This window comes from Labeo rohita, chromosome 18, assembly GCF_022985175.1.
Source record: "Labeo rohita strain BAU-BD-2019 chromosome 18, IGBB_LRoh.1.0, whole genome shotgun sequence".
NCBI classification, from domain to species: Eukaryota; Metazoa; Chordata; class Actinopteri; order Cypriniformes; family Cyprinidae; genus Labeo; species Labeo rohita.
The window spans coordinates 16,775,409-16,802,094 of record NC_066886.1 but is presented as its reverse complement, the minus strand read 5'-3'; the positions used below and the strand labels follow the sequence as shown (position 1 = coordinate 16,802,094).

Genomic DNA, 26,686 nt, shown 5'->3' with positions numbered 1-26,686 from the left:
TGGTTTTGCTGCTTGATATTGCAAATGGGTGTGTCTTGCCATATTATTTGAATGTATTATCGTAATTATGAACACACTGGTTTGTAGTGCAAACAGTTTACTGTTAATAACAAGGTTCAAATGCTCACTGATGCTTCAGAATGAAAACACAATGCATTAGGAGCCTGGGGGTGAAAACTTTTGAACAGAATGAAAATGTGTAAATTTTTCTAATTTTGCCTAAAGATCATATTGTTTTCATTTAGTACTGCCCTTTATATGCTACAGAAAATACTAACATGTTTCCCAGAAGACAAAATAAGTTAAATTTACCCTGATCTTTAAATTCAAAAACTTTTCACCCCCCGGCTCTTAATGCATTGTGTTTCCTTCTGAACCATCAGTGAGCATTTGAACCTTCTGTAATAGTTGCATATGAGTCCCTCAGTTGTCTTCAGTGTGGAACGATGGATCTCAAAAACACCATAATGTGCTGAAAACACAAAGAATTTGCGGGATCTGAAGGATTTTTCCTAAGAACAGCGAGCAGTTTAACTGTTCAGGGCAAGGCACTTATGAACAACTATTACTAAAAAATAAAAAATAAATCATTCAGGTAACAACACAGTATTAAGAATCAAGTGTATGTAAACTTTTGAACATCATTAAAAAAACAAACAAACGAACAAAAAACTATTTAAACTTTTGAACGGGGTCATTTTTTTAAATTCAACTATTATTTTCTCTATTAATGTCTCACTAAGTGAAATATAAGTGTCTTATTCAGGTCAGTGCTAAATAATAAATAATGTGCATTTTTTAATAATAAACATTTTGCAGATTCTGTAAGGCGTATGTAAACTTTTGACCTCAACTGTAGTTATCTTTTTAGTTATCGTTTTTGGTGTAAACAGACCCTAATAAGTGTATCTGTAATATTGTAAAGGATAAAGCCAGTCTAATATTTTGAAATATTGCATCACAACAATCAGTCATCTATGTTTTTCATCACTGAAGGCAATACAAAAACAAAAAGAGGAACCAAAGAACAGAGAACAACTAAACAAACAAGCAATACACAAACCAATAAACAGTGTGATATTCAGTCTCAAGTCACACTTAATTAACAAAACACCCAGGAAACTACTTGATTTTGACACCAAATTAGAAGTAGTATAAGTAATAATAATATGGAATAATAATTCAATAAGATTGCATTGCAAACCATTTATATGACATTTGTTTTGTTGTATCACTTTTAAAAGCAACAAGAATAAATAAAGGAGTATTTTTGTAGCAATAGTCAACAATAATTATCATTTTTTTTATGCCAAAATGATTAGGATATTAAGTAAAGGTCATTTTCAATTAAGATATTTTTTAAAAATTCCTATCGTAAATATGTCATAACTTAATTTTAATTAGTAATATGCAGTGCTAAGAACTTAATTTGGACAACTCTGAAGGCAATTTTCTCAATATTTAGAATTTTTGCACCCTCAGATTCCTGAGTTTCAAATAGTTGTATTTTAGCCAAATATTGTTCTATCCTATCCAAACAATACGTCAATGTATAAATCTCAGTTTCAAAAAATTGACCCTTATTGACCCTACTTTTTGAAACCAAAAAAACAAAACAAAACTTTGAGGCACTTTTTTACTTATGAATTAAAACGATATAAATTTATGACTATAACATATATCTAAAATAGACATATTATTATCTTTTATATTATTATTTAATATAAACGGTTATGTTATTCCTAGTCAGCTCATATACCAGTAATCAATCATCTTTCCAGCACAGGTTTGTTAGTTGCTTTCAATGTGACGTCAGCCTGTCATTAACCTAAAGACGAAAATATATATATATATTTCTAGCTATATATTTTCAGTCTACTGTAAATGCTACAGTGTGCGGATGTTGATGGCGCATCTACACCGAGCACAGCGGTAGTGGGAGGGCCAGGCTGTCATTATTACGGGAAACCATTCATTTTTCAGCCAAACTCTATCGCAGCATGTTGAATATCTACACGTCGAAACAGCTGACGCTCTGTGCTTGTTTGCATGACGGGTTGTGTGGGAAGGGAGTGTAATATAAGTCGCAGTCAGCCGGCATTCACACCACACAGCAATGAGCACTAGGACAGGTGAGTGTAACACCCCTTTACATTTACACTGTAAGCGAACGACGCCACAAACTAGATGCTGTCACCATCCGGGGCTTCTTGTCTCACAGGGAAGTTATTAAAATGCGTCAACGGTAAGGTTTTGAGGCAGAACTTTAAACCCCTTTAACACTGGAGTCATTTCGTAAGTTCTTTCCTCAAAACTAAAATAAACTACGTCATATTTTTATTCTGTAGCTGCTGTGTCAACAAGTAAACGCAGTATAACCACACTGACATATTTGCACACAAGTTTACAACTTCACTGTGCTTTCAGATATAAAAATATAACTTTTTTAGATATTCATACAGTTATTAATTACAGTATCTGTTGCCCAAATAATGGGTGCATGTACCTAAACAGAAAATGTTTAAAAAGGTTGCTAGTCAATGCTGTACTTGCGTACAGAATGTAGAAATTTAATTTCAAAACTAAACATACTTAGTAAAATGTGTGACAGCTTGCCCCAGAATACCTATTGGAGAATAGCTTAAATATTATAAAAATGTTGATGCATTAAGATGTTTCATTGCATATAAATTTAGTTTTTGTTATCAGTTTTAAGTTTTCAGAATGAAAGCATAAACAGGAGTGTTTCAAATAAACGAATAATTAAAGCAAGCCTTGAAAATATTTAAGGATGATTAATACCTTCGCGTGACATGACTATACAAACACTGTTGAAATCCTGATGGGTTTGCTTCTTTTAATAATTAATCCTTGGACACTTTCTGTGCTAACGGTTCCAAAATCTGGATTGCTTAACTTTTCTCGGTGTATCATTGTTTTGATTCTGAATGCCACTTTTGTTGTTACGTTATGCCACTGTTCATACTTCTGTTTTCCTTTTACACAGGTGGTAAAATTCTGAAATGACTGACTATCTTAAAAGTTCAGCACTATTGCGGTCTAGGCCCATACGCACCAAAGAGTAGCACCGACAGTCATGAGAACTGGTGAGTATAATACGCTTATCCTTATGTGTATATATGTTTTTCCCCTTTAGAAATTTCTACGTCTATTCTTGAATTACAGTAGTTCCGCAAACTGCAATAAAATAAACCAGTCAAAAGTTTTTTTGACCAGTCAAAAGCTTTTTAATGTTTTTTTTAAAAGAAGTCTCTTCTGCTCATCAAGCCTGCATTTATTTGATCCAAAGTGCTGCAAGAACAGTACAATTTTGAAATATTTTTACTATTTAAAATAACTGTTTTCTATTTTAATATATTTTAAAATGTAATTTATTCCTGTGATCAAAGCTAAATTTTCAGCATCATAACTCCAGTCCTTTAGAAATCATTCCATTATGCTGATTTGCTGTTCAAGAACTGTTGTTTTCAACAAAATAATAATAATACTAATAATAGCAGATGTTTTTGAGCAGCAAATTAGAATATTTGAATGATTTCGGAAAGATCATGTGACTGTACTAATGCTAAAAATTCAGCTTCGCAATCACAAAATTTTTAAATTAAAAATATTTCATTTTTGCTTCACTTTGAATCACATAAATGCAGGTGTGGTAAGCAGAAGAGACTTCTTTAAAAAAAACATTACAAATCTAACTGTTCAAAAACTTTTGACTGGTAGTGTACATATGTTTATTATTATTATTTTTTTTTTTTTTGTGGGCAGAAGTTGTTATTCTGCAGCAGCCGATGTCTGTGTGTGTACCACCGAACCATGAGGTGACCTTAAGAGTTCAAGCAAAAGGCACTGGTGTATTAAAGTATCAGTGGTTTGATAAACAACAGACAGAGGTTTGTATACTATATCATTTTTAAAAAGTTGATATTAATACTGTGAGGAATATATGCCCAGATGTATTAAATAACGTAATGCTTCATCTTTTCAGGTGGTAGGTGGTACTGAACCCGAGCTCACCGTCTCTCTCCCAGAAAACTGGAAAATATATTTGTCGAGTGAGCGACCTGTACTGTAACTATCAGTTCACAGAATGGGTAAAAGTGAGAATCCTAGACGAACCAGGTACTTTCCATTATCTCATTACATTTTTATTAGAATCTTCATTAATCATCTGACCTAGAGTCCACAAACCCAGTAATTACACTGAGACTGACATTTACTTATCAGTGATTTATTTTGCAAGGTTTGGCTCAATGTGTCAGCTTTAAGATAACGTGATGTATTGTTTTTAGGTGTTTCTCGCACATGGAGAGGGGAGCCCTATATAGTCGTTCACCCTATAAGCCAAACAGTAAAACCAGGGGAGACGTTTACTCTGAAATGCACAGCTTTTGGCAAGCCTGCACCAGATTACCAGTGGTACAGAAACGGACGCATCCTTCCTAAACAGACCACAGAAACACTTAGGGTAAGGCCACTCTGACACTCATTGTCTCTAGCTGCTTTGTTATTGTGTTGATTCATTTTTATGTGCAAGATGGATTCGGTCATTGTTTTTAAATGTGAGCAATTTGCTTTGACTGTAATGACTGACTCAGTGGCACTCAGCTGCCTAAAATAATCATGTAATGCATTTGGTTTTCTTTGTTTAGATAGAAAATGCTAGCGCAGAAACTGTGGGCTCATACCTCTGTGCTGTGACAAATAGTTTGGAGGAGAGATGGTCTGAAGCAGCTGATGTTGAGATTGGTAAGAGCCGCCAACGACTGTTTATGTCAAGCTTTTCAAGTCTAAAATTGGCTTTTCTTTTATTTTGCCATTTTGCAGTTGTGTTTTTTGAAAACTTTTGACAGACAGTTTTTTCTGGAATTATTGTTCTTTATCAAGACCTGTGCCACATTTTTTTTTTTACATTTTCTTAAATCACCCTTGTGACATTCAAGATGTAGATGAGTTTGTTTCTTCATCAGCCTTACATCATTTGCTCAGTGATAGTTCCCACTAGGGGTGGACGATATACCGGTAGACACGATTAACCAGTAGATATTAAAAAAAACGGTAGAGATTTTGAACTGTCGCTTCTATCGTGGTTACACGCTCAAGTTTCGTCATGAAAATGCATAAATTTAATTGTTTCTGCCATCCGGTGTGATTCACTTCCAGCTATTTTTAGCTGTACAAAACAGCTTGTTTTGCTGCTTGGTATTGCAAACTGGTGTGTCTTACCATATTATTTTAATTTATTATCTAAATTATGAATACACTGGTTTTACAGCACTTTGTTTTTCTTCTCGTTTTTTTCCGAAAGCGGCTAATGTCTCGCACATTCAGCTTCCACATTGAAAAATAAGGTGGACTGGCCTTAAATGGTTAAATACACATACTTGTATGTGTCATAATGCCCGTCTTTGGAAGTATCTTCGTAAACACAGTAATTTAGGCCTTAAGTGAAAGCAAACAGCTGAGAAAGAAACACATGTGTAACAATATATTGAATTCAGGCAGTTCTTAAAGTGACAGCAGTCTGTCATTCATGTTAATCAAACAACAAAAGAGAGAAAATTTCTCACTGCTCTTGCCTAAATCACTTTTGTAACTTTTAATAAGAAGAAATATATATGTAATTTACCCAATGATGAATATGCAGTGTTTCTAATACATTTGATTACTTTACTTTACTTACAGTTTATGTAGCATTTCTTATTTATTTGTTCTACTGTAGTTTTTTTTTTTCTTCAGTGAGCTTGAGTTTTTTGTTTTATTTTAAATTTAGGCTAGTATTAGGTTTTTGGTGAAATTGACTTTGGTGACAAGAATTTTGATATCATAAAGACCTTATTTAGACCTTATTTAAAGCAAAAATAATTATATTGTGATACCTTTACTGTGAAATAAAATGACTCATATAGTCATAAAATTTTTGTCATATCGCCCACGCCTAGATCATGCACTAAATTATTGCATTAAATTTGACAGTCCTTTCTCACTTTGTTTGCCATTATGATTTAATTTGACTTGCACATTAACACTGTCAGATCTTCTTAGCAGCTTGCTGTGTGATGAAAAGCAATTTGATGAAAATTAATAAATTAATAAAGGAGTCTTTAGCTTTGGGCCATGAATTCTTTGTGCTCAATGTAGTCCCAGGCTAGTTTCAAATAACTGGTACTTTCCGCAATTTGTAGGAGTTAGAAACAATCAGGAACTGAATTGTATTTAGAGTCTAAACAGGTCCCTAGATACATAAGAGTACAACTAAAGTTAGAATGAAACCAGCTCAATGAGAACTTCCCTTTTTACTTGTCACATTGTGGAGCACAAATAATGTTAACGTTCTGAGAGTTTTTTTTTCCATAGTGAAACTAGCAGAGGAACACAAGCTATAGGCTTTGTGAAAACATCTCATGCTCTTTCAACTTTCACTAAAACTTTTTCCCTTTGGTTCCCCCACAGCGCCTCCAGATCAGCAACCAACGCCCACGCTTATGGGTAGGTCACAGACAAAAGCTTTTTTCAGCTCATGTCAGGTTAAATTTAGTCTTAGTACTTACCTGTGTTTCACAATACTCCCACCGTTAATATTTCCTATGGAAAACAAACACTTTAAATTATATAGGATTGTCACAGTTGTGGAAAAACCTGAAATGTCATGGGATTTTCAAATAATGAATTGGAGGCCTGCCCCAGTTATGGAAATTATTACAAGTTTAAAAGTCGTTGAAATGGAAGAAATCCTAGAAAGTCAAATTCTTAATTGAACTGCATTCAAGGCTTATGCAGGATGCCTTTAGAAAATAAAAAAATAAAATAAGTATAATAAAAAATAAAATAATATATTAAAATATTAATTAACAGTGCATTTAAAATTATGCATAAAAATAACACAATATTTGTTTCTTTACAAAGTTTTTAATGTTTTTTAAAGAAGTGTCTTCTGTATATAAATATTATATACATATATAATATTTATATACATATAAAATATTATATATATATATATATATATATATATATATATATAATATTTTAAAATGTAATTTGTTCCTTGGGATCAAAGCTAAATTTTCACCATCATTACTCCAGTCTTTAGTGTCACAATTATAAAAATTAATACTTTTATTTAACAAAGAATGCTTTACATTGATCAAAAGTGATGATAAATACATATATAATGTTACAAAATATTTCTATTTCAGATAAATGCTATTCTTCTGAACTTTCTATTCAACAAAGAAACCTGAAAAAATTCTACTCTGTGGTTTTCAAAATAATGATAATAATAATAAATGTTTTTTGGACAACAAATCAGAATATTAGAATGATTTCTGAAGGATCATGTGAGTGGAGTAATGATACTAAAAATTCAACTTCGAAATCACAGGAATAGATTACATTTTTAAAATATATTAAAATAGAAAACATTTATTTTAAATAGTAAATATATTTAAAAATTTTACTGTTTTTGCTCTACTTTGGATCAAATAAATGCAGGCTTGGTGAGCAGAAGAGACGTTTAAAACTTTTTTTTTAAATCTTACTGTTTAAAAACTTTTGACTGGTAGTGTATATATTTTGAAATTTAATTAAATATGATTTAACAAAATGCATTTATAAGCAAATTCTTTCCTTTAGCAACCGACAAAGTGGCATTACTGATTGGGAACCTGAACTACAACTGCCATCCTGGTCTGATGGCTCCCACCATGGATGTTCATGAGCTGGCCAATCTTCTACAACAGCTAGGCTTCAGAGTGGTCTCTCTGCTCGATCTTACCCTACAGGAAATGCAGGCAGCCATCGACAAGTTCTTGCAGCTCTTGGACCGTGGAGTGTATGGTGAGTCACAGGTTGTGGGTTTGCTGGAGGAGCCAGTAGGAAACGCCTGGTGTGTTTCACATGACTGATTTAAATAAAATTATTTCTCTCACAGGATGTAGAGTTTGCACTCATGGCAGTGGATTAATTGAGGTGAAAGTTTCAGGTTCAGACTGCAAATAACATGTGCAATAACATGCTAATTTAAATCTTCTGGATTTTTCATTTTGAATTTGTTGTTATCAGTGCTACCCATTGTGTCTCCATAGTGTATGTTTTCTGTGGATGGACGTTTTTTCCAGTGCTGGACACTACACAGTCCATTTGAATTTCTCTTAAATATTTATTTTAGTGTTGCCCAATAAACATCACTGGAGCGTCTCAGTAGTGATGAGCCAGAGGAAGTTCCATTTCAGTGGAAAAAAGGCTTTGTTTTCCGGTGATACAGTACCAGTGCATGTCATGGTTAAGAAAACCACAGCACTTTCAGCCAAAGGGCTTTTTCAGAATAAAACTGAGATGCTGTAGTCTGTTGATTGGCTGATAAGAGATGCGTGGGCTGTAGTGTGCCTTACTGCTTTTACCTCCAGAAACCTACAATGTTTCTAGCCAACAGATTTATACTGGTTGCTCATCTAGCCCACATTGGACTTTCCTTTTTTTGTAACTTGTAGTGTTAACCGCCTCATAATGAAGATCATTTTGGCACACAGTGTATTCAATATGAATAGCGTTTGGTAATTAGATAGCACTATAAGTACGTCTCTGTTCTGATGTCAGTATGGGTTACACTTCACTGATTCCATAGTAATAGTTAGTCACAGCAATACCAATGTGTGAAACATCATAAGTTGTGTCGTTTTTATGTGTTTTAACCAGAAATGAAGATTCTGTCATCATTTACTCATCACTAAAGTCTTTGCAAGCTTGAATGGCTTTCATTTTCTTCCTTCTGTGGGGCTTAAATTGTACATTTTTGGCCAGTTCAAGCTGTCAAGCGTCATTACTTTGTGTTATGAACAAGCTGACATTTTAAAGTGCTTTTTCTTGCATTTTGACACTGTTAAAGGAGAAGTCCACTTCCAGAACAAAAATTTACAGATGATGTACTCACCCCCCCTTGTCATCCAAGATGTTTATGTCTTTCTTTCTTCAGTCGTAAAGAAATTATGTTTTTTGAGGAAAACATTTCAGGATTTTTCTCCATATAATGGACTGAAATGGTGCCCTGAGTTTGAACTTCCAAAATGCAGCTTAAATGCAGCTTCAAACGATCCCAGATGTGCTTGTAAACAATCCCAGCCGAGGAAGAAGGGTCTTATCTAGCGAAACTATCTGTTATTTTCATAAAAATAATACAGTTTATATACCTTTTAATTTCAAATGCTCGTCTTGTCTTACTCTGCCTGAACTCTGTTTTTGTTCCGGTTCATGACAGTTAGGGTATGTTGAAAATCTCCCATCTCATGTTCTCCCTCAACTTCAAAATTACCCTATATCGCTGTTTACCTTTTTTTTGTTAAGGCTGTTTGATCTTCTTTGCATGTTCACTTTGCAAAGACTGGGTCTGTACTTCTGTAGCTATGTAGGATGATTTTGAAATGATTTGTGAAGTTGAGGGAGAAAATATGATTTTTTTTCCACATACCCTGAACCAGAACACACAGAGTTCAGGCAGAGCAAGACAAGATGAGCTTTTGAGATTAAAAAAAGTATTTAAATTGTATTTTTTTTTTAAATGAAAATAACTAATTTCGCTAAATAAGACCCTTCTTCCTCTGCTAGGATCATTTGAAATCGCATTTAAACTGCATTTTGGAAGTTCAAACTTGGGGCACTATAGCAGTCCATTATATGGAGAAAAATCCTGAAATGTTTTTCAAAAAACATAATTTCTTTACGACTGAAGAAAGAAAGACATGAACATCTTGGATGATAAGGGGGTGAGTACATTATCTGTAAATTTTCATTCTGGAAGTGGACTTCTCCTTTAAAGAGTTGGATTCTCATGCTAAACATGGCCAAAATCTCAAAAAACGAGCTGGATGAATCAGTATTTCTGTGCCAAAAACACTCCTTCAGGGTTCGTATGGAGGGTTCGTCACGATCTGGTCAGTTAAAGTACCTGGATGCGTGGCCATATCGGTGATACTAGGATGTAAACAACAGCATGGATTGCATGGTTGATGTACGACTGAATACGTTGTTCTGCTGATTTATGCTGTCTTAACCACGGAAGAAATGTGTGGAAGCTGCTAAATCATATAGAGAAGGACTTAGTAAGCAGGAAAGGGCCCAATAGTTTGACAGACTAAAGTTTATAGGTGGTAAAGATACGAACAAGCAGTGTTAATTAAGATATTAGCCTAATATTTCACCTACCTGACTGGAAATGATAAGAACAAACACGAGTGTTGTCAAGATTCTTGTCTTGGAAATCCTAGTTCAGTTTGGCCAACCACAGCCACAAGAGCACGGCCATCACCGTTCTTAATTAATTTGGGTTACGGAGGTTGTCAGGATTTGATTCTGGAATGAAAATATTTGGCTGGATCAGATTTTTAGCCATAGTTAATTAAAGATTTGTTCCTGTTTTATTTATGTTGATGTCACAGCTATCAGACGACTGCTATGCAAAAGCTTTGCACGCTTGTAGCTCCACCAGCTGGACTGTTTTCAGAGTGAAGCAGTATAGATGTATCTGTCTTTTATTAATCGGATACAACTAAACAGTCTTTGGAGATATGAGATGCAATACTACTCTATAGGTACTCAACATTAACATGAGATTGGCAGAAACTGCATGTTATGTCCGCTTTAAATTCCTGTTAACTGATCAGCCAGATCAACTGGTTCTGGAAGCCGTCACTGGTTTTGGAATCCAGTGCGTGAGTCAAATGAACTACTTTGATGGTACTTTAATATTTAGCGAAAAAAAGTGTCTTGGATGTTTTTCAAATATTCTTCTTTGTGTTACTTTCAAAGAAAGAATGTCATACGGGTTTGGAACGTCATGGGGGTGAGCAGATGATGACAGAATTTTTTCCTTTTTTAGCGTGCTGTCCCTTGAGATGAAAGATTTGACAGTTACAACACCAGTTTTCTTTGTTGCCCAAGATTTGAATCTCACTTCCTGTGAAGTTTTTTTTTTTGAACCTGTTGAAACCTGTTTGCTCTATAATTAATTTACATCAAATATTTAAAGGAGACCAATTATGTCTCTTTTTACAAGATGTAATATAAGTCTCAGGTGTCCCCAGAATGTATTTGTGAAGTTTCAGCTAAAAATACCCCACAGATCGTTTATTATATTATTTTGAAAATGCCTATTTTGAGTGGAAGCAAAAACACACTGTTTTCGTACATGTCTCTTTAAATGCAAATGAGCTGATGCTCCCCGCCCCCTTTTTTAGAATAGGGCAGTGCCTTTAAAGCTAATACCTCAGATACTCTGTCAAAAAACGTCGATTTGGTTTTGATTGTCGTGCTGAAATCATGCGTTTTAGCCATATTGGTTTAAACTTCTGATGTATGGTTTTCTGAGCGCACACATTCGAAGCACAAGCACAGAAAGTGTTTGTCACATGGCATGTGAGTACTAAACTAACTCTCTTTCATGTCTTATTGCGCTTAAACTGTCAAAAACACAAGCTTATGTTAAACACACAAGAGTCGGTTATGTCTGTGAAGGTAAACAGCTCGGGAAATATTGTTTATATTAGATCTGTGTGGCAGTGTAATATACAGTAAATAAATCAATAAATCCACTGCTCTCTTGTCTCCTCTGAGGCTGGGACTCTAAATAGTGTTCTGTGTTCGTCTGTGCAGCCAAACACAGAACAATTAGCATCCTTTGCTCGAACTTTTATGGCGTTAGAACTGGTACACCGCTTTCGCTTGTGAAATCAAAATGGCGAATGGTTCTTTTTCACCTTTTGTGGGTTGGTAGATGCACACACAATTATAGAACTTAAACACAGGAAAAAGTCAGATTTTCTTGATGTGACACCTTTAAAAAAGGCAGTGTTGTATATAAAAAAGGTATTCAACCATAGACGTAAAACAGAAAGATATTACACAATATTGTAGACCATTAAAAACTTTCTCTTTTCCCAATTTCAGCTCTTTTTTACTATGCTGGACATGGCTACGAGCACTCTGGCAGAAATTACCTGGTTGCCATTGATGCCCCACGACCCTACCGTACAGAAAACTGTGTGTGTGTTCAAAGAGTGATGCTCAGTATGCAGGAGAGAAAATCCCAACTCAACGTCATTCTCCTGGACACCTGTAGGAAATGGTAGGCTTGTAGAAACATGATGATCTTGTGCAACTTATTTTTTGCTGGGAAGTTAACAGTTTATTCAGAATTCCGGATGCTTGGAATTGTTTTGGAAATGTTAGAAGATAATTATTTGGCAAGATGCCGCACTGACAGTATTTTATATTCTCAAGGTACAAACAAAAAGGTCCTTCCTCTGAAATTAAGCCTGTGGCTCCTCTGGGCAACACTGTGTATGGCTACGCCACGTAAGTACTGTCATGGCTAGGTGATAATTGTAACAAAACATCTTAAACAACAGTGGTTGTTGCATACTCATGCTTTTTGCTCTCACAGGAGTGAAGATGCAGAGGCTTTTGAGGTCCAGGATGGTGGCAAGAGCACTGGGATCTTCACCAAGTACCTGAACAAACATGTCTTGAAGCCAGAGAGGGTGACCCATGTCTTGGAGCAGGTCTCTGAGGGTGAGTGCTGCTATGAATACTCGTCTGTTCCGAAACTTAGAGATCTGCCTCACCACCCACTGCCTACATAGGGAGCTTCCTTCTGAAGGTCGCACGCGGTCACATTTGCGTGGGCGAAATAGTCATTTCAAACGGAATTCACGCGATTGTGAATTTCGCTCAAGGGCAAAAGATTTCCTAATGCAGATTTTGCGACGGGTTCAGGATGTGTTTATCAGTAGAAAGCTACTTGGTTTCAAGGTGACTTCTATGTGAGCTGTTCTTCACTGTTACACTTGTTGACAATAAACAATGGGCTTTTTGACCATAAGATTTCACAGCACCTCTCAATTTTAGAGGTCTTGAATTTGGGGACAAAGAATAATAGGATCTTATGATTTCTGTGATTTAGTCTTATTCCTGTGTCAAATGTACTTTCTTAGTTATCATGTTTAGTCAACCTTGTCCAGTTTTTTAGTCAAGTTTTAGTTGACTAAATGTCTGAGCATTTTCATCATGCTGTATAATGGTTAAACCGATCAATTTTTTTTTTTTTTAACTCAAAATTATAATCACAATGATTGTTGTCATTTGAGAAATGTATTTTTACATTTTACATTAAGCACAAATAAGCACAAATCAGGTGGACTCGTACACATGGTTTATTTTACCTTTATTTTACCTTATCTAGTGTACTTATTTATTATATAATTTAATATAAAAATTAATATCAAAGAATTGCACTTTCTCTGTCTACATTATGAAAATGGGTAAAAACAAACACAAAATATTTTAACAGTAGCATTCCTAATAGTAATTCCAATAATTCCAATTTGTTCTCCATTAAAACAACAGTGGTTGAGTAAGTGCATTTATTCAGCAACCACAATTGCAAAATAGATGCGCTGAATGACACTTCCATTTAAGTCTGTCAGTATTTTCAGATCATCGTCAATGCTTTCGTAATGAAGAGCGAGTGTGTGGTTGCCACACCGCAAAAATTAGGCAAAGCCACAGGCAGAAAATGAAGCCTTTTAACAGAGAAGCTCTGATTTGGGGGTTTGAACTCCTGATATCTGGCAACCGCATACATGAGAGCCCACATAGTACAGGCATGTACAGCAGCCAGCAAAAATATCTCTGGCCATTTTTATGGTCTCAATTGACAAAAACAAATAATTGTCAAATAAAAGTTTTTATTTTTTAAAATACATTCTAGTCTCGCCGATTTATACATTTTGTCGTTAACGATATTGCATGTTCATGTAGTCACAGTTATGGTTTATTGACCTTATTGTTGTCTTATCATCATCTTATTTTAGTCTTATTTTTAAACATTTTTCATCATAGTTTTCGTTATCAATATTAATGTAAAAAATGTGGACAGAATTACAGAATCCAGTCATAAAAATGAAACTTACTGTATAATCAGGAATGTCACAGAATTTGGCAAAATTTGATTGAACTAAAAATAGGGTTAGGGTTAGGGTTAATCAAACTGAATATGGACTAATGTCTGTGAATATTAAACTGCATAAAGCAGTATAGTTTTGTTTACTATACATACTCAAACACACATTTTTATGTGTCTACTGTCTCAATATATGTGGACGTGTACACACAGATTTCATCTCCAAAGCTGAGAGTTTACTTCGTGAACATTTTACATTTTACAAAATGATTTGGTAGTATGTTCTTTTTTTAAAGTAATACAATTATTTCAATGATCCAGTTTATTAAAACATTACTTTTTAAGATAAGCCACAATTTGTAAATCTTTGTTGTCGTCTTATTTACGTTTTGTCATTATTTAGTTTTAGTTATGGGAAAAAAGCTTGTCAACAAACATTTTTTATCATAGTTTTTGTTAATACTATTGTGATGTGGAAAATGTGTACGGAATTGTAGAATCCAGTCATAAAAATATTTACTGTATAATGTGGAATGTCACAAAATTGGGCAAAATTTGGATGAATGGGGTGTCCACTTAATCAAACTGAATATGGACTAATGTCTGTGAATATTAAACTGCAAAAAGCAGTGCAATTTTGTTTACTATACATACTCAAACATGCAGATTTTAAGTGTCTACTGTCTTATTATACAGTATGTGGACATGTACACATAAATTTCATATCGAGAGCTGCTCTGAGAGTTTACTTCATAAGCATTTTACTATTTCATTAAAAAAAATATATATTTGGTAGAATGTACTTTTCAAAGTAATAAAAAATCAATAATACAGTTTATTATCAATTAGATTAAGACATTACTTTTTAAGAAACGTCACAATTTTTAAACCTCTGTTGTCGTCTTATTGACATTTCATCATCGTGTAGTTTTAGTCATGGGAAAATAGCTTGTCAATGAACATTTTTCGTCACAGTTTTCGTTAACTAAATTAACGCTATTGTAATGTTAAATTTTGGACGGAAATGCAGAATGCAGTCATAAAAATTATCTTTACTTTGTAATGTGGAATGTCACAGAATTTGGCAACATTTGGATGAATTAAAAGCAGAGCTGTCCACTTAATCAAACTGAATGACTAATGTCTGTGAATATTAAACTAGAAGTGCCACAATTTGTCACAATTTTTAAACGTCTGTTGTCGTCTTATTGTTGTTTCTGCATCATCTCATTTTATGAATGGGAAAAAACGAAATTAACACTACAGTGATGTAGACAAATGTGGACGGAATAGCAGAATCCAGTCAGAAAAATTATATTTACTGTATAATGTGGAATGTCACAGGATTTGGCAAAATTTGGCAGAATTTGGCTACTATACATACTCAGACGTTTACATCTACTGTCTGAGTTTATGTGGAGATGTACATTTAAATTTCATCTCCAGAGCTGCTCTGAGAGTTTACTTCATGAGCATTGTAATGTTTTATTAGATAAAACTATTTGGTAGATCGACTTTTCAAAGTAATAAAAAAAATTCAATAAAACAATATAATAAATCATTAGTTTTTAAGGATTGTTGCGATTATATGCGATATCTGTTGTGCAGCACTTTGACAGATTTTTCAAAAGTAATTTGATTACATTTTAAAAGATTAATTAAATTATTAAAGTTGAATGCATTAAGTTGATTACCCCCACATTTGATAATAAACAGCTATTAGCTATTATATCTAATAAAACCTCAATTAATTATTAAATGAATTCAATTGATTAGATCCTTTTTGAATATTAAAATTTAATTAAACCATTAACGTCCTGGGGTTGGCAAAGGTGCTGGCGGAAGATGACAGCGAAAAGAATTTAAACTGCTCTGTCGATTTTGATTGGACACCTGAATCTGTAAAGGGTCTACTTTTAATTGTGTACACTCACCATATAAACAAAACTTTGTGCTTTTTTTAAATAAAGAAAATATACAGGGTGCCCTTTCAGTCTTCTCAGTCTCGGAGAATAACCGAGTGAAACACGTCACTAAAATGAACTGAAACTCTGCAAAAACATGACACATAGACATGAGAGAATCTAGAAAGTTTAAACACAAATTACATAATTTAGGGAAAAATAAAATGAAATTTGGAAAAATAAAACGGGAAATGAAATATCAAGTCAAGTCAAGCTTTATTGTCATTCCGCTACGTGTGTGGACATACAGTGGAACGAAATGTCGTGTCTCGCAGGACCACAGTGCTACATAAATAAACATAAATATGAACATACATACCACTAGACGTAGAAACTATTGTTTAAACTATTGTTTATTGCAGAAGAGGTATTTAAAGGTTAAGAAGCAAAATAGTGCAATATGATTTGTGGTGCATTGACAAGTAAACATTTGTTAAGTCCTTATTAGGTCCTGGAGTGTTAATATGAAAGTGTCTGGTGCATAGAGAGAAAAGAGTGTTTCTACAGGTGGTTTGTCTAGCCCACTCACCTGTATGTAGCACACTCAGAATTGCAAAAATTGTGTTTTGAGTTTTTCAGCAGTTTACATTGTGGATAAGGTTTCAGAGGGGGGTGAGGTGGTTGGAATTGAGGGCTCTCACAGCCTGGGGGGAAAAGCTGTTGAGCAGTCTTGCAGAGCGGGCTCTGATGCTCCTGTAGCGTCTTCCTGATGGCAGGAGCTGGAAGAGATTATGGGAGGGATGGGTGGGGTCCTTCACGATACTGGTGGCTTTACTGGAGCATCTTGCAAGGAAAATGTCCAGAAGGTACCGATGATCTTTGCGGCTGTGTTCACTGTCCGCTGTAGGGTCTTGCGGTCAGCAGCACTGCAGTGACCTAATGTAATTATTAAAGGTGATTATTTAATTAAATATATGTAAGAGCTGCATGTGCAGAGTTAAAGGGGTCACCGGATGCCCATTTTCCACAAGTTTATATAGAAGTCTATAATATACTTTGGTTAAAAATTCTCAATGGTTGTGTCAAAAAACTCCCATTTTACGTTGTCAAAATGTGCTTTGCAAAAATCATCTCATTCTGATGTGTTGTTCCTTTAAATGCAAATGAGCTCTGCTCGCCCTGCCCCTCTCTTCTCTCTGTGGACTAATGAGCTGTGCTGTGAGAGATTGTTTACTTTAGCCACATTTAGCGCTAACTAGCATGTTATTAGGAAAGGTGATTGCAGAGATTCATAAAAAACCCTTATACTTACTTCTGCTGTAGGTGAAGCTGGATCGCAAATGATTTGTGCGAGCATAGACGCATTTATGTAGATTGGGAGGCGCATTTCCTTCACAAACAAACGTAATCTACTGTATCTTCAGCAGCTCAGGTGTCCGGAGTAAATGACGACCACTATGTTCATTATTACATCCAGCAACACAACACCTCAATCGCTCAGTCTGAGATATTCTTGTCTAACTTACATCCCTGCTTCGGCATCGAAACAATGGAGGTTGGACTGTTACAGCTGATTTAGGGCGGGTCTGAGGTAAGACGCTCATGTCAATCAACTGTCGTGTGACGCCACACCGAAAGGCATCTGAGAATGGCTTGATTTGAAAAAGGGGAAATAATTTTTACAGATTAATTAAAAACCACTGCATGGATTTTTATCATTATAGATATAGTGCACATACACTGCCAACACACATTAATGTTCAAACAACATGTAAAAGTGAACTTTGCGTCCAATGACCCCTTTAAAACGCCTCCAAAGTCTATACTTCAAGTTAGAAGTTCATATCAAACCCTAACCAGGATGTTTAAGCAATTTCGAAACAGCGCTGGCACTGTAATAAGATATTGTCATGTTGCGTCATACTTCACACACATAGTGAGATGTAGCAAACAAGGTCACTGTGTCTTTCAGTGCTTTTGATCCTTAGCGGATTTATACTTGTATGATTTGTAAGAGCAACAACTGGTTGACATCTACTGTATGCCAGACATTGGTTTCCTTCCTTGATCCGTACACTCCATGGCATGATGTGAATGTGGATTTATTTTAACAGTTGAGATAATCCCCCCCCCCCTCCCTGTGGAGAGCTTATTTGGTTGTTTGATTGGTCTCTTTGGTAACTGCACTTGGCTTTTTATATTGTAGCTGCCAAAGCATGCGACCTCATTCTCTGGCTGCTGTGCTCAGGTGGGGAAATTTGAGAGCGTTTAACCTAGGAACGGCTGCGGGTTGCCCTACTTACCCCCCTCCTGCTGTCTCGTATGGCCGTTGCTCCGTCTGCACCCTGTCCCACTGCCATTATCACTTTGTTTGTCATGCCCACAAACACTATACTCCTTCCTGTCTCAGTGACTGTATTTGATCATAAATCACTGCTTCAACACTGGTTAGTGGTGAAGCATAACTCTATGCTGTAAAGGATTTAAGTGTGGTAACGCTATACAATAAGGTTCATTAGTTAAGATTAGTTAAACAGATCTTTAGCAGAATTATACATGTCTTCATGGCTTTTAATTAATTTTATTTACTATTATTATCTAGCAATGTTATATAATAAATATGATTTTATTTAATAATAAATTGTACAACTGGAATAAAAATATACAGTATGATGACTTTAGACGAAACAGTTATTTACACTTCATCACACAATGAAATACTTTTTTTAGTATTCTGTTGTGCTACTACAGAAAATGACCCAGCTTGCATTGCTTATGCAATAAAATTCATATTACAATTGTAAAATCCTGTAAATTTTTATGTTTCTGCACTGAATAAAAGAGCACATCTCATGTGTATTTTTCTTACTTGAGAGCAGAACTTAATATGTGTGAACTGCTAATCTTTTGCAATTAGGGAAGGAACCTTATAGCATGTTCCTCAAAGGTTTTTAACTTCCCAATTATCTGGTCGATTTGCCAAGTCATGTTTCAGTGTCTGATAATCATTGTAGACACTGATCACGTCGTACAGTGTGGAGAACAAATTTACTGTATTTTGTAATACATATGTAAAGTATAATGTGGTTTGTAATAAAAACTTCCGTTTTATAGATCTGGGTAAGGACCCACTGGTGCGTGGCAGACAGGTAGTAGAAATCAGACACACCTTGAAGGAGCCACGGGCTTTGACAGATCCTGTGCGAACATCTGGACACACCATGGAGCTCCGCCGGCGGGATGCTTGTTGGAAACAGGCTAATGGTATTTACACATTTCTCATCCAACTTCAATTGCACGTAGCCTGTATCATGTTAATCCATGTCACATTCAGTAGCAGGAGTTCTTAAAGTAATAGCAGTCAATAAACCTAATAACCCAGCTGCTGTGTCTGTTAAAGGGGTCCTATTATGCTCTTTTACAAAGTTTTGATTTAGTTTTGGGAGTGAAGAACATGCTCTCATGCTTGGTGGTTCGAAAAACACACTATTTTTCACATCATTTACATTATTACAATACTTTTCTACTCAGCCTGGCACAAATGGCTCGATTAGTTCCGGGTTTAATGAAGGCCCGCCTTCCGAAAAACAAAATATGTTGTGATTGGTTAGCTGTCCCACTGCGTTGTAATTGGCGAACAGCTTAGACTGTGTTTCCGTTCTGCTACGCCCCTTGCAAAAGCAGTTAAAAATCAAATTACAAGATCAGCTGATTAGCCTAGCCTACTCTAGTGCAAGTTTATTCATTTTAAAAAAACACTTGAAGTGAAGGTATCTATACTGTATGATGAATAAATCTCTTACCACACACTGCACATGTTTTGCAGCTTTAAGGATTCATATGTGTCTATATGTAATTTAGTATTTAGTGTTGGCACCTTTAGCCTTGTGGTTAGCGTGCTGACATATAATGCTGGCGTCCCGAGTTCGAATCCCGGCTCGTGGACCTTTCCCGAACCCACCCACTTCTCTCTGTCTCCCACTTTGCTCCCTGTCTTACCTACACTGTCCTGTCTAAATAAAGGCATAAAAATGCCAAAAATAAATGTTTAAAAAAAAAAAAAAATTAGTATTTAGTGTCTGATAACTTTATTTAATTTCTGTATGTTTAAAAAAGGCTTTATGTGAAGTCTGTTTTAAGTTCACTTTGATAAAATTGACTTTGCTCTCAATTATACTGTAATGTTGAATGGCTAAAATTAATGGTTAAAAATTACGAAAAAAGAACAATTTCCTAGAGCCATCAGTAATATTGGTATCAGTGTAATACTCACCTTCAGTCATAAAAAAAGTAACAAATATTAAAAATATACTGCCTTTATGTTGTTTCTACATTAATTTGAAGATTGAATGTGAAATTATTGCAATATAAGTATATTTAAAACTTAATGTTAGGTGGGATTAATCGTGAGTAATTTCTGAAAAAAATGTGCGATTAATTAGTTAATTTTTTTTAATCGATTGACTCACATTTTTCCTGTTATGGTAAAACTTCATTTTCAGCAGCCATTACTCAAGTCTTCCCATGGTCTTTCAAAAATGATTCTAATATGCTGATTTGGTGTTCAATTAATAGTAGTTACTGTTGGTGCTCAGTTATTAATGATGATCCTTACTCATTTTCAAAACAGTTTTTGCTGCTTGATACTTTGATAAATAGAAAGTTTAAAAAAAAACAATTTATTTGAAAAAGTACATCTTTTGTAATGTTATAAATGTCTTTTCTGTCACTTTTGATCAATTTATTGTCTTGTTGTGGAATAGAAGTATTATTTTGAGATTATTTTTGACCTCAAACTTTTGAGTTGTAGTGTAATACAGTTTCTACAAGCATATTAAGCAGCAAAAATAAATAAAAATATATAAAGACACACACACATACAGTATATATTTAGAAAATATTTACATGTATATGTTTATATTCATATAATTTATATTATATATATAGTATTATAGTTAAGTATAGTTGTATATAAATATAAAAATGTAAACATAACATATTTTCTTAAAAATATCCATGCATGTGTGTGCATTTATATATACATAATAAATATACACAGTACACACAAACACATTATGTACACAAAAACTTTTATTTTGGATGCAAATAAACATGATTAATCATTGCCCAGCACTAAAGAAAATAATAAAAAATCTGCACGTTAGAATGTTTTATTTTTATATTTCTCTTTTATTATAACTTAGATCAAAGTATATGTAATGTGTAAAGTATAGTCATTTAGTTACATTGTAGTTTTCACAGAGTTTTTGACTCTGAAAATCCACTGGGCAGTTTTTACTGCTGCTACTTTTAAGATCTTTATTTAAATGACCTCTTTAAATGTCCTTAACATGAGAAATAGTCCGTTTTGACTCTATACATTATTCTTACATAGTACATTGAACTTAAGGAAGATTTCTTTTTTTTTTTTTTAAATTCATGATGTGACCCCTTTAAAATGCTAGAATCACTATCAGTAATGAAAATGCAGATTTGTATATAGCGTCAGTGTCAGTGCCTACAGTCAAAAGTGCTCTATCACCCGTAACCATCTCAGTTTGTGACTTCCGTTTTGGTTTCGTTGTGGGCTAGATTGTGATACATGACTCATGGTAAGAGCACCGCTGAAGGATCATTCATAAACCATGCATCTGCGTTAAAAGGAAATGGATTTTTTTCCCAAAAAGAGCCAAACTGCCTCCACTGAGATGATTCAAACTTATTCCATTATTCACTTTTGACTGTGACGGATTTTATTTGTCAAGTTAAGAGTTTTAACAGCTGAGAGCCCTGTTTTTTTTTGATTTTAGGAAAACATATTCTGACACCTTTAAACTTTGCATGAGCTTAGTACTTTATGGTATTTGTTAGGTGTTTCCCCTTCTTCTCATTAAGTAAACTAATATTACATTTCTGTGTATTCATGTGTTTGCTCATGTTTTTCTCAGTTCTTCCTGGCCGGAGATCTCTTGACTTTCAGTACTGTGGTGTTAAGGTGGAGCTGAGTTTTTCTGCCCTGTTCTCCAATGTCCTGGTTGTGTTTGGTACATTGAGAAACACAAGAGCTGTGGCCCAGGACTGCACTCTGATTCTTGAGAGTGAACCAGTAAGTCAAAGTTTTTCATGTCCTCTTTTGCTGACATAAACACATACACGCACATACGAAAAGGAGATATGAGAGTCAGGACAGGAGGGCCCAGGAAGGAGGGTTGATTTCATAGTGTTTTGTATTTGAATTTGCAGTCCTACTTTATATTAGGTGGCCTTAACTACTATGTACTTACATTGAAAAATAAGTACAATGCGCTTATTGTGTTCATATTGTATTGCAAAACACTTTTGCTCCTATTGAGGTGGGATATGGGTAAGGTTAGTGACAGGTTTGGTGTTTAAAGGTGGGTAAAGGTGTAATTAGGGGCCAAGCATGGAAGGTGCGAAGGCACGTCTTGTATCCATTAGATTTCTTCTTCTTCTTATTATTCCTTTTCCTTCTTCTTCTTCCCTTTCTGTCGCTCTTGAGTCTGTGGCAGCCCATAGAACCGCTATGAAAAGTTATGAAATATGAAATTTGACACACTGATAGACAACAGTCTCAACATTAACTATAGCAAGTTTCTGGTCTCTTACTCAAACTCTCTAGCGCCACCACTTGTTTAAAGTTTCACTCATGTTTGTGCCAACAACTTTTGAATCGTAAGGTCTAGAAGGAATTTTTTTTGTCTGAATCCTTGGCTCTTGCTGAGTTGATTGAACACCAAAATGTAAAAGTCGTAAATTTTTAATAGTTCGAAAAATCAACTTTTTCAAACTCCTCCTAGACGATTTGTCTGATTTTCACCAAAATTGGCTCAGATCATCTTTAAACTATGCTGGCAAAAAGTGAAATGGAAAAAATAGAATTCAAATTGGTTAGTCAAACCGTTCTTGAATAACGCGTGAACGAATTCTACGAACAGCATGTAAAAAATGGATGTGAGGCTATATCATGCAACGGTTTGGTGTATTGAGATCAAACTTGGTGTGTGTTATAACAAGCATGACCTGAGGCTACCTGCACAGTTTCAGAGCAGCGCCACCTAGTGGTTAAGAGATATGAAAATGGCTGTTTTTAAACAAATTTTCGCATGTCAGCCATTTTGGGTGTCGGTCATTTTAAATTTTGTCATAATATGCTATATTGATCGTTATGAAACTTGCTGTGTGTTTTTGGCATCATGCCCCAGTGGTACTCAAAAAGTTTTGTGGAAGCACCACCTTCTGTTCAAAAGTTGTAACGAAATTTGCAAAAATGCTTACTATTGGCTTACTGTAATGAAACTGGTCTCAGTTTATTCTTTGGGTCTTGCCGAAAAAAATACCCTGTAGATACCAATTTTGCCATTGTCAGCCGAACTTCCTGTCCTTCCATGTTGAAAACTTACTTTTTCAAACTCCTTCTAGACCCTTGGTCTGATTTTCACCAAATTCGGCTCAGATCATCTTCAGACCATGCTGGCAAAAAGTTATGGATTTCTTGTCGATATGAAACAGTTACCGTTTATCACATTAACGAATTTGCTGGAATCATGCCACACTGCGTCTGAGGCTGTAAAGCTCTGCAAAGCTTTGACATATTGACTTTGTGTGTGCCATTGTCACCTCACACTGACCACGCCACATCAATTTGGTAATAGTGCCACCTATTGGTCAAAATGAATAAACCTTCCATTTTCTATTAATGATATTTCCAAAAATCTTAACTTTTGATTCCATTAGCTTTTTGCAATCGAAATCGAACTGGTCTCAAAATATTCTTTGGGTCATGCTGACAACATAAGTACCAATTATGCCACAGTCGGCTGAACTTCCTGTCCGCTATTTTGATTTATGTTAAAACAACTTTTCAAAAACTCTTTTTTGACCGTTGGTCTGATTTTCACCAAAATCGAGTCAGATCATCTTCAGACTGTGCTGACAAAAAGTTATGGATTTCGTGTTGATAGACAAAACCGTTTTTGTATAGCGCCGCAACAAATTTGAGGCATGATGCCAGACTATAAATGAGGCTGTATCTCTGCAGAGCTTTGACAAATTGACACCAAACTTTGTGTGTGCCATTATCACCACACACAGAACACACAAAATCAATTTGATAACAACACCACCTATTGGTCAAAAGTGACAAGCCATTAAATCATATTACTAGTAGTTGTATATATGATTTTTAAGCCATTTGGACTAAAATCATCTTAAAATGGCTTTAGTTACACATTGTTGCAGTTGGTCTGATGCTCCATGCCATGCTTAGCTCCTCATTTTTGTCTCTGTTGTGCTTATTGTTCTTATTAAACTTATTAAAGAAGTCCACTTCCAGAAAAACAATTTACAGGTAATGTACTCACCCCCTTGTCATCCAAGATGTTCATGTCTTTCTTCAGTTGTAAAGAAATTATGTTTTTTTGAGGAAAACATTTCAGGATTTTTCTTCATATAATGGACTGCTGTGGTTCCCCAAGTTTGAACTTCCAAAATGCAGTTTAAATGGTTTCAGTCGATCCCAAATGCGATGGGATGAGATGGGAGTTTTTTGACATACCCTAACTTTTATGAACCGGAAAAACTGTGTTCAGGCAGAGTGAGACAAGACGAGCGTTTGATATTAAAAAGTATATAAATTGTATTATTTTTTTATGAAAGTAACCGATCATTTCGCTAGATAAGACCCTTCTTCCTTGGCTGGGATCGTTTACAACTGCATTTGGGATCGTTTGAAACTGCATTTGAACTGTGTTTTAACATAAAAAAGGGTTTCACTTTATTTTACAGTCCTGTTCTGCATGTACATACTATGTACTTATTATATGTACTATGCAATTATAACTGGGTAATAATTTCATATTAAACATCAACCTACCATTAAGCCTAACATAAACCATGTAGTTGTCTTATACTTCCAGTACCTTCTTGGATAAGTACAATGTATGTACACTGCAAGTACACATACTGTAAAATAAAGTGTAACCAAAAAAATGTACTGCTGTACTGCAAATGAGAGGTTCAAAAAGTTCAGCAGAAAAAAGTAGGAAGAAAACAAAACTGTGGGTCTACTGACCTCTAGGGGTGAAAACATGTAATACGTCCTAGGGTATATTAACAGTTTGACATTCACTTTACCTGTATGTTTGATTGCAGTTTAAGTGGTGGTATGTTTTTGTTTTTAGCGAATGCAGGACATTTTCTCAGCTTCTGGTCGATCAGAAGAAATGGACAGTCTGCTTGCGAACAGTGGTGAAACTCCTGACTGCACCCTCAGACTATGTTGCCTTCAAAGACTCCAGGTACATTGAAGGACTTTTTGTCTTTGAAATGAAAATAGTGGTATAGAACTGAAATGCGTTTTGATATATGTAATCAATATAAAACACTTGGTTCAAAACACTTGCATCTGGATGTTAAAAATTCTGTTTAATGATATTAAATAATTGCAATTTATTCCAACTTCTTAGGGATCTCTGGTGATCAAAGTGACACTGCACTACACTCACACACAAACTAAAGAACGTCTCACTGAGAGCAGAGAGCTGGACATAGGCAGGCCTCTCATTGCCTCCTGCAAGATGAATCAGATGAGGCCGGTGGACAGGAGACAAGACAGTCATGTCCATACTGTGGACCACATGTCCAACTTGAGATATCCTCATCATCAGAACCATCCTCGACTTGGTCGTCCCTACACACGCAAGGCTGAGAACCGATTAGAGAGTTCAGCCAAATCCACTTCTGTGAGCAGCAATGAACCAGAGGAGAATGATGAAAATGACTCTAATGAATTCACTATGTGATGTTGATTCCCTTTACAAACACACCGTAAGACGTTGTTTTGATGCAACAAAGGATTTTTCTCACATTAATTGTTTACTTTTTGCTTACTAATTACCAGTTGCGATACAGTAAGTGTGTGAGTGTGTGTGTGAGAGAGAGAGAGTGAGAGAGAGAGAGAAAGAGAGCAATGAAAGGAAGAAGTTCTCATGCAAATGTAGACATATTTATACAAATTATTTGTAAATCAAGTGTAATATTCTTATATAACCAATAAATTACTACTTCTGGAGTTTTCCTGTTTGATGTAATTTTAAATTCAAATACAGTGTAGTCTTGGAATTTAAAGATTTAAATTTAAAGTCACTTTTCTTGTGGAAAAAAATGTGGAAAATCAAGAGGTGTTTTGGATTAGATCATAAATTAAATTTTTATTTTAATAATTCCCTGTGTGATGAAACACAGTTTCCCTTTGTAATGAAATTTAATATTCAGTTGCCGTTTTGGAATTGAAAAACATTGATATTAAAGTCATTAAATATTAATATATTTGTATAATTTACATAAATATGGAAAAATGAATATTAAAAGATTACAGTTATATTTCTGATTTTTTTTTCTTTTTCTTTTTTTTTTTACAAATATTGTGGGAAATCAGGAGGTATTTGGATTATTTTATTTTTATTTTAACAATTCCCTGTGTGATAAAACACAGTTTCCATGTGTGATGAAATTTCACATTCAAATTTAAATATAGTGATATTAAAGTCATTAAATATTAATATATTTATAGAAATTACATAAATATGGAAAAAATAACATAAAAAAATTACAGTTACATTTCTATGATTTTTTTTTTTTTTTTTTTTTTAACAAAAAATGTGGAAAATCAGGAAGTATTTTGAAGTAAGTCATAAATTCATTTTATTTATTTATTTATTTATTTATTATTTCCAAATTTTATTTTAACAACTCCCTGTGTGACAACATTTCATTTTGAAATGCTGTCTTGGAA

At 34.7% G+C, this 26,686-nt stretch overlaps 1 protein-coding gene across 1 annotated transcript; it reads left to right on the top strand.

The window, feature by feature from the left end:
• Nucleotides 1-1,944: 1,944 nt before the first annotated feature.
• On the top strand, nucleotides 1,945-25,963 carry malt3 (MALT paracaspase 3). Its single transcript, XM_051135331.1, is given in 16 exon segments — nucleotides 1,945-2,132; nucleotides 3,008-3,107; nucleotides 3,787-3,911; nucleotides 4,007-4,042; nucleotides 4,044-4,140; nucleotides 4,311-4,486; nucleotides 4,671-4,767; nucleotides 6,472-6,507; nucleotides 7,651-7,854; nucleotides 11,956-12,133; nucleotides 12,289-12,363; nucleotides 12,452-12,579; nucleotides 18,988-19,137; nucleotides 21,822-21,979; nucleotides 25,074-25,190; nucleotides 25,359-25,963. Coding segments are annotated over 15 exon segments (1,923 nt in total). The 5' UTR covers nucleotides 1,945-2,132; nucleotides 3,008-3,097; the 3' UTR covers nucleotides 25,695-25,963.
• Nucleotides 25,964-26,686: the final 723 nt, after the last annotated feature.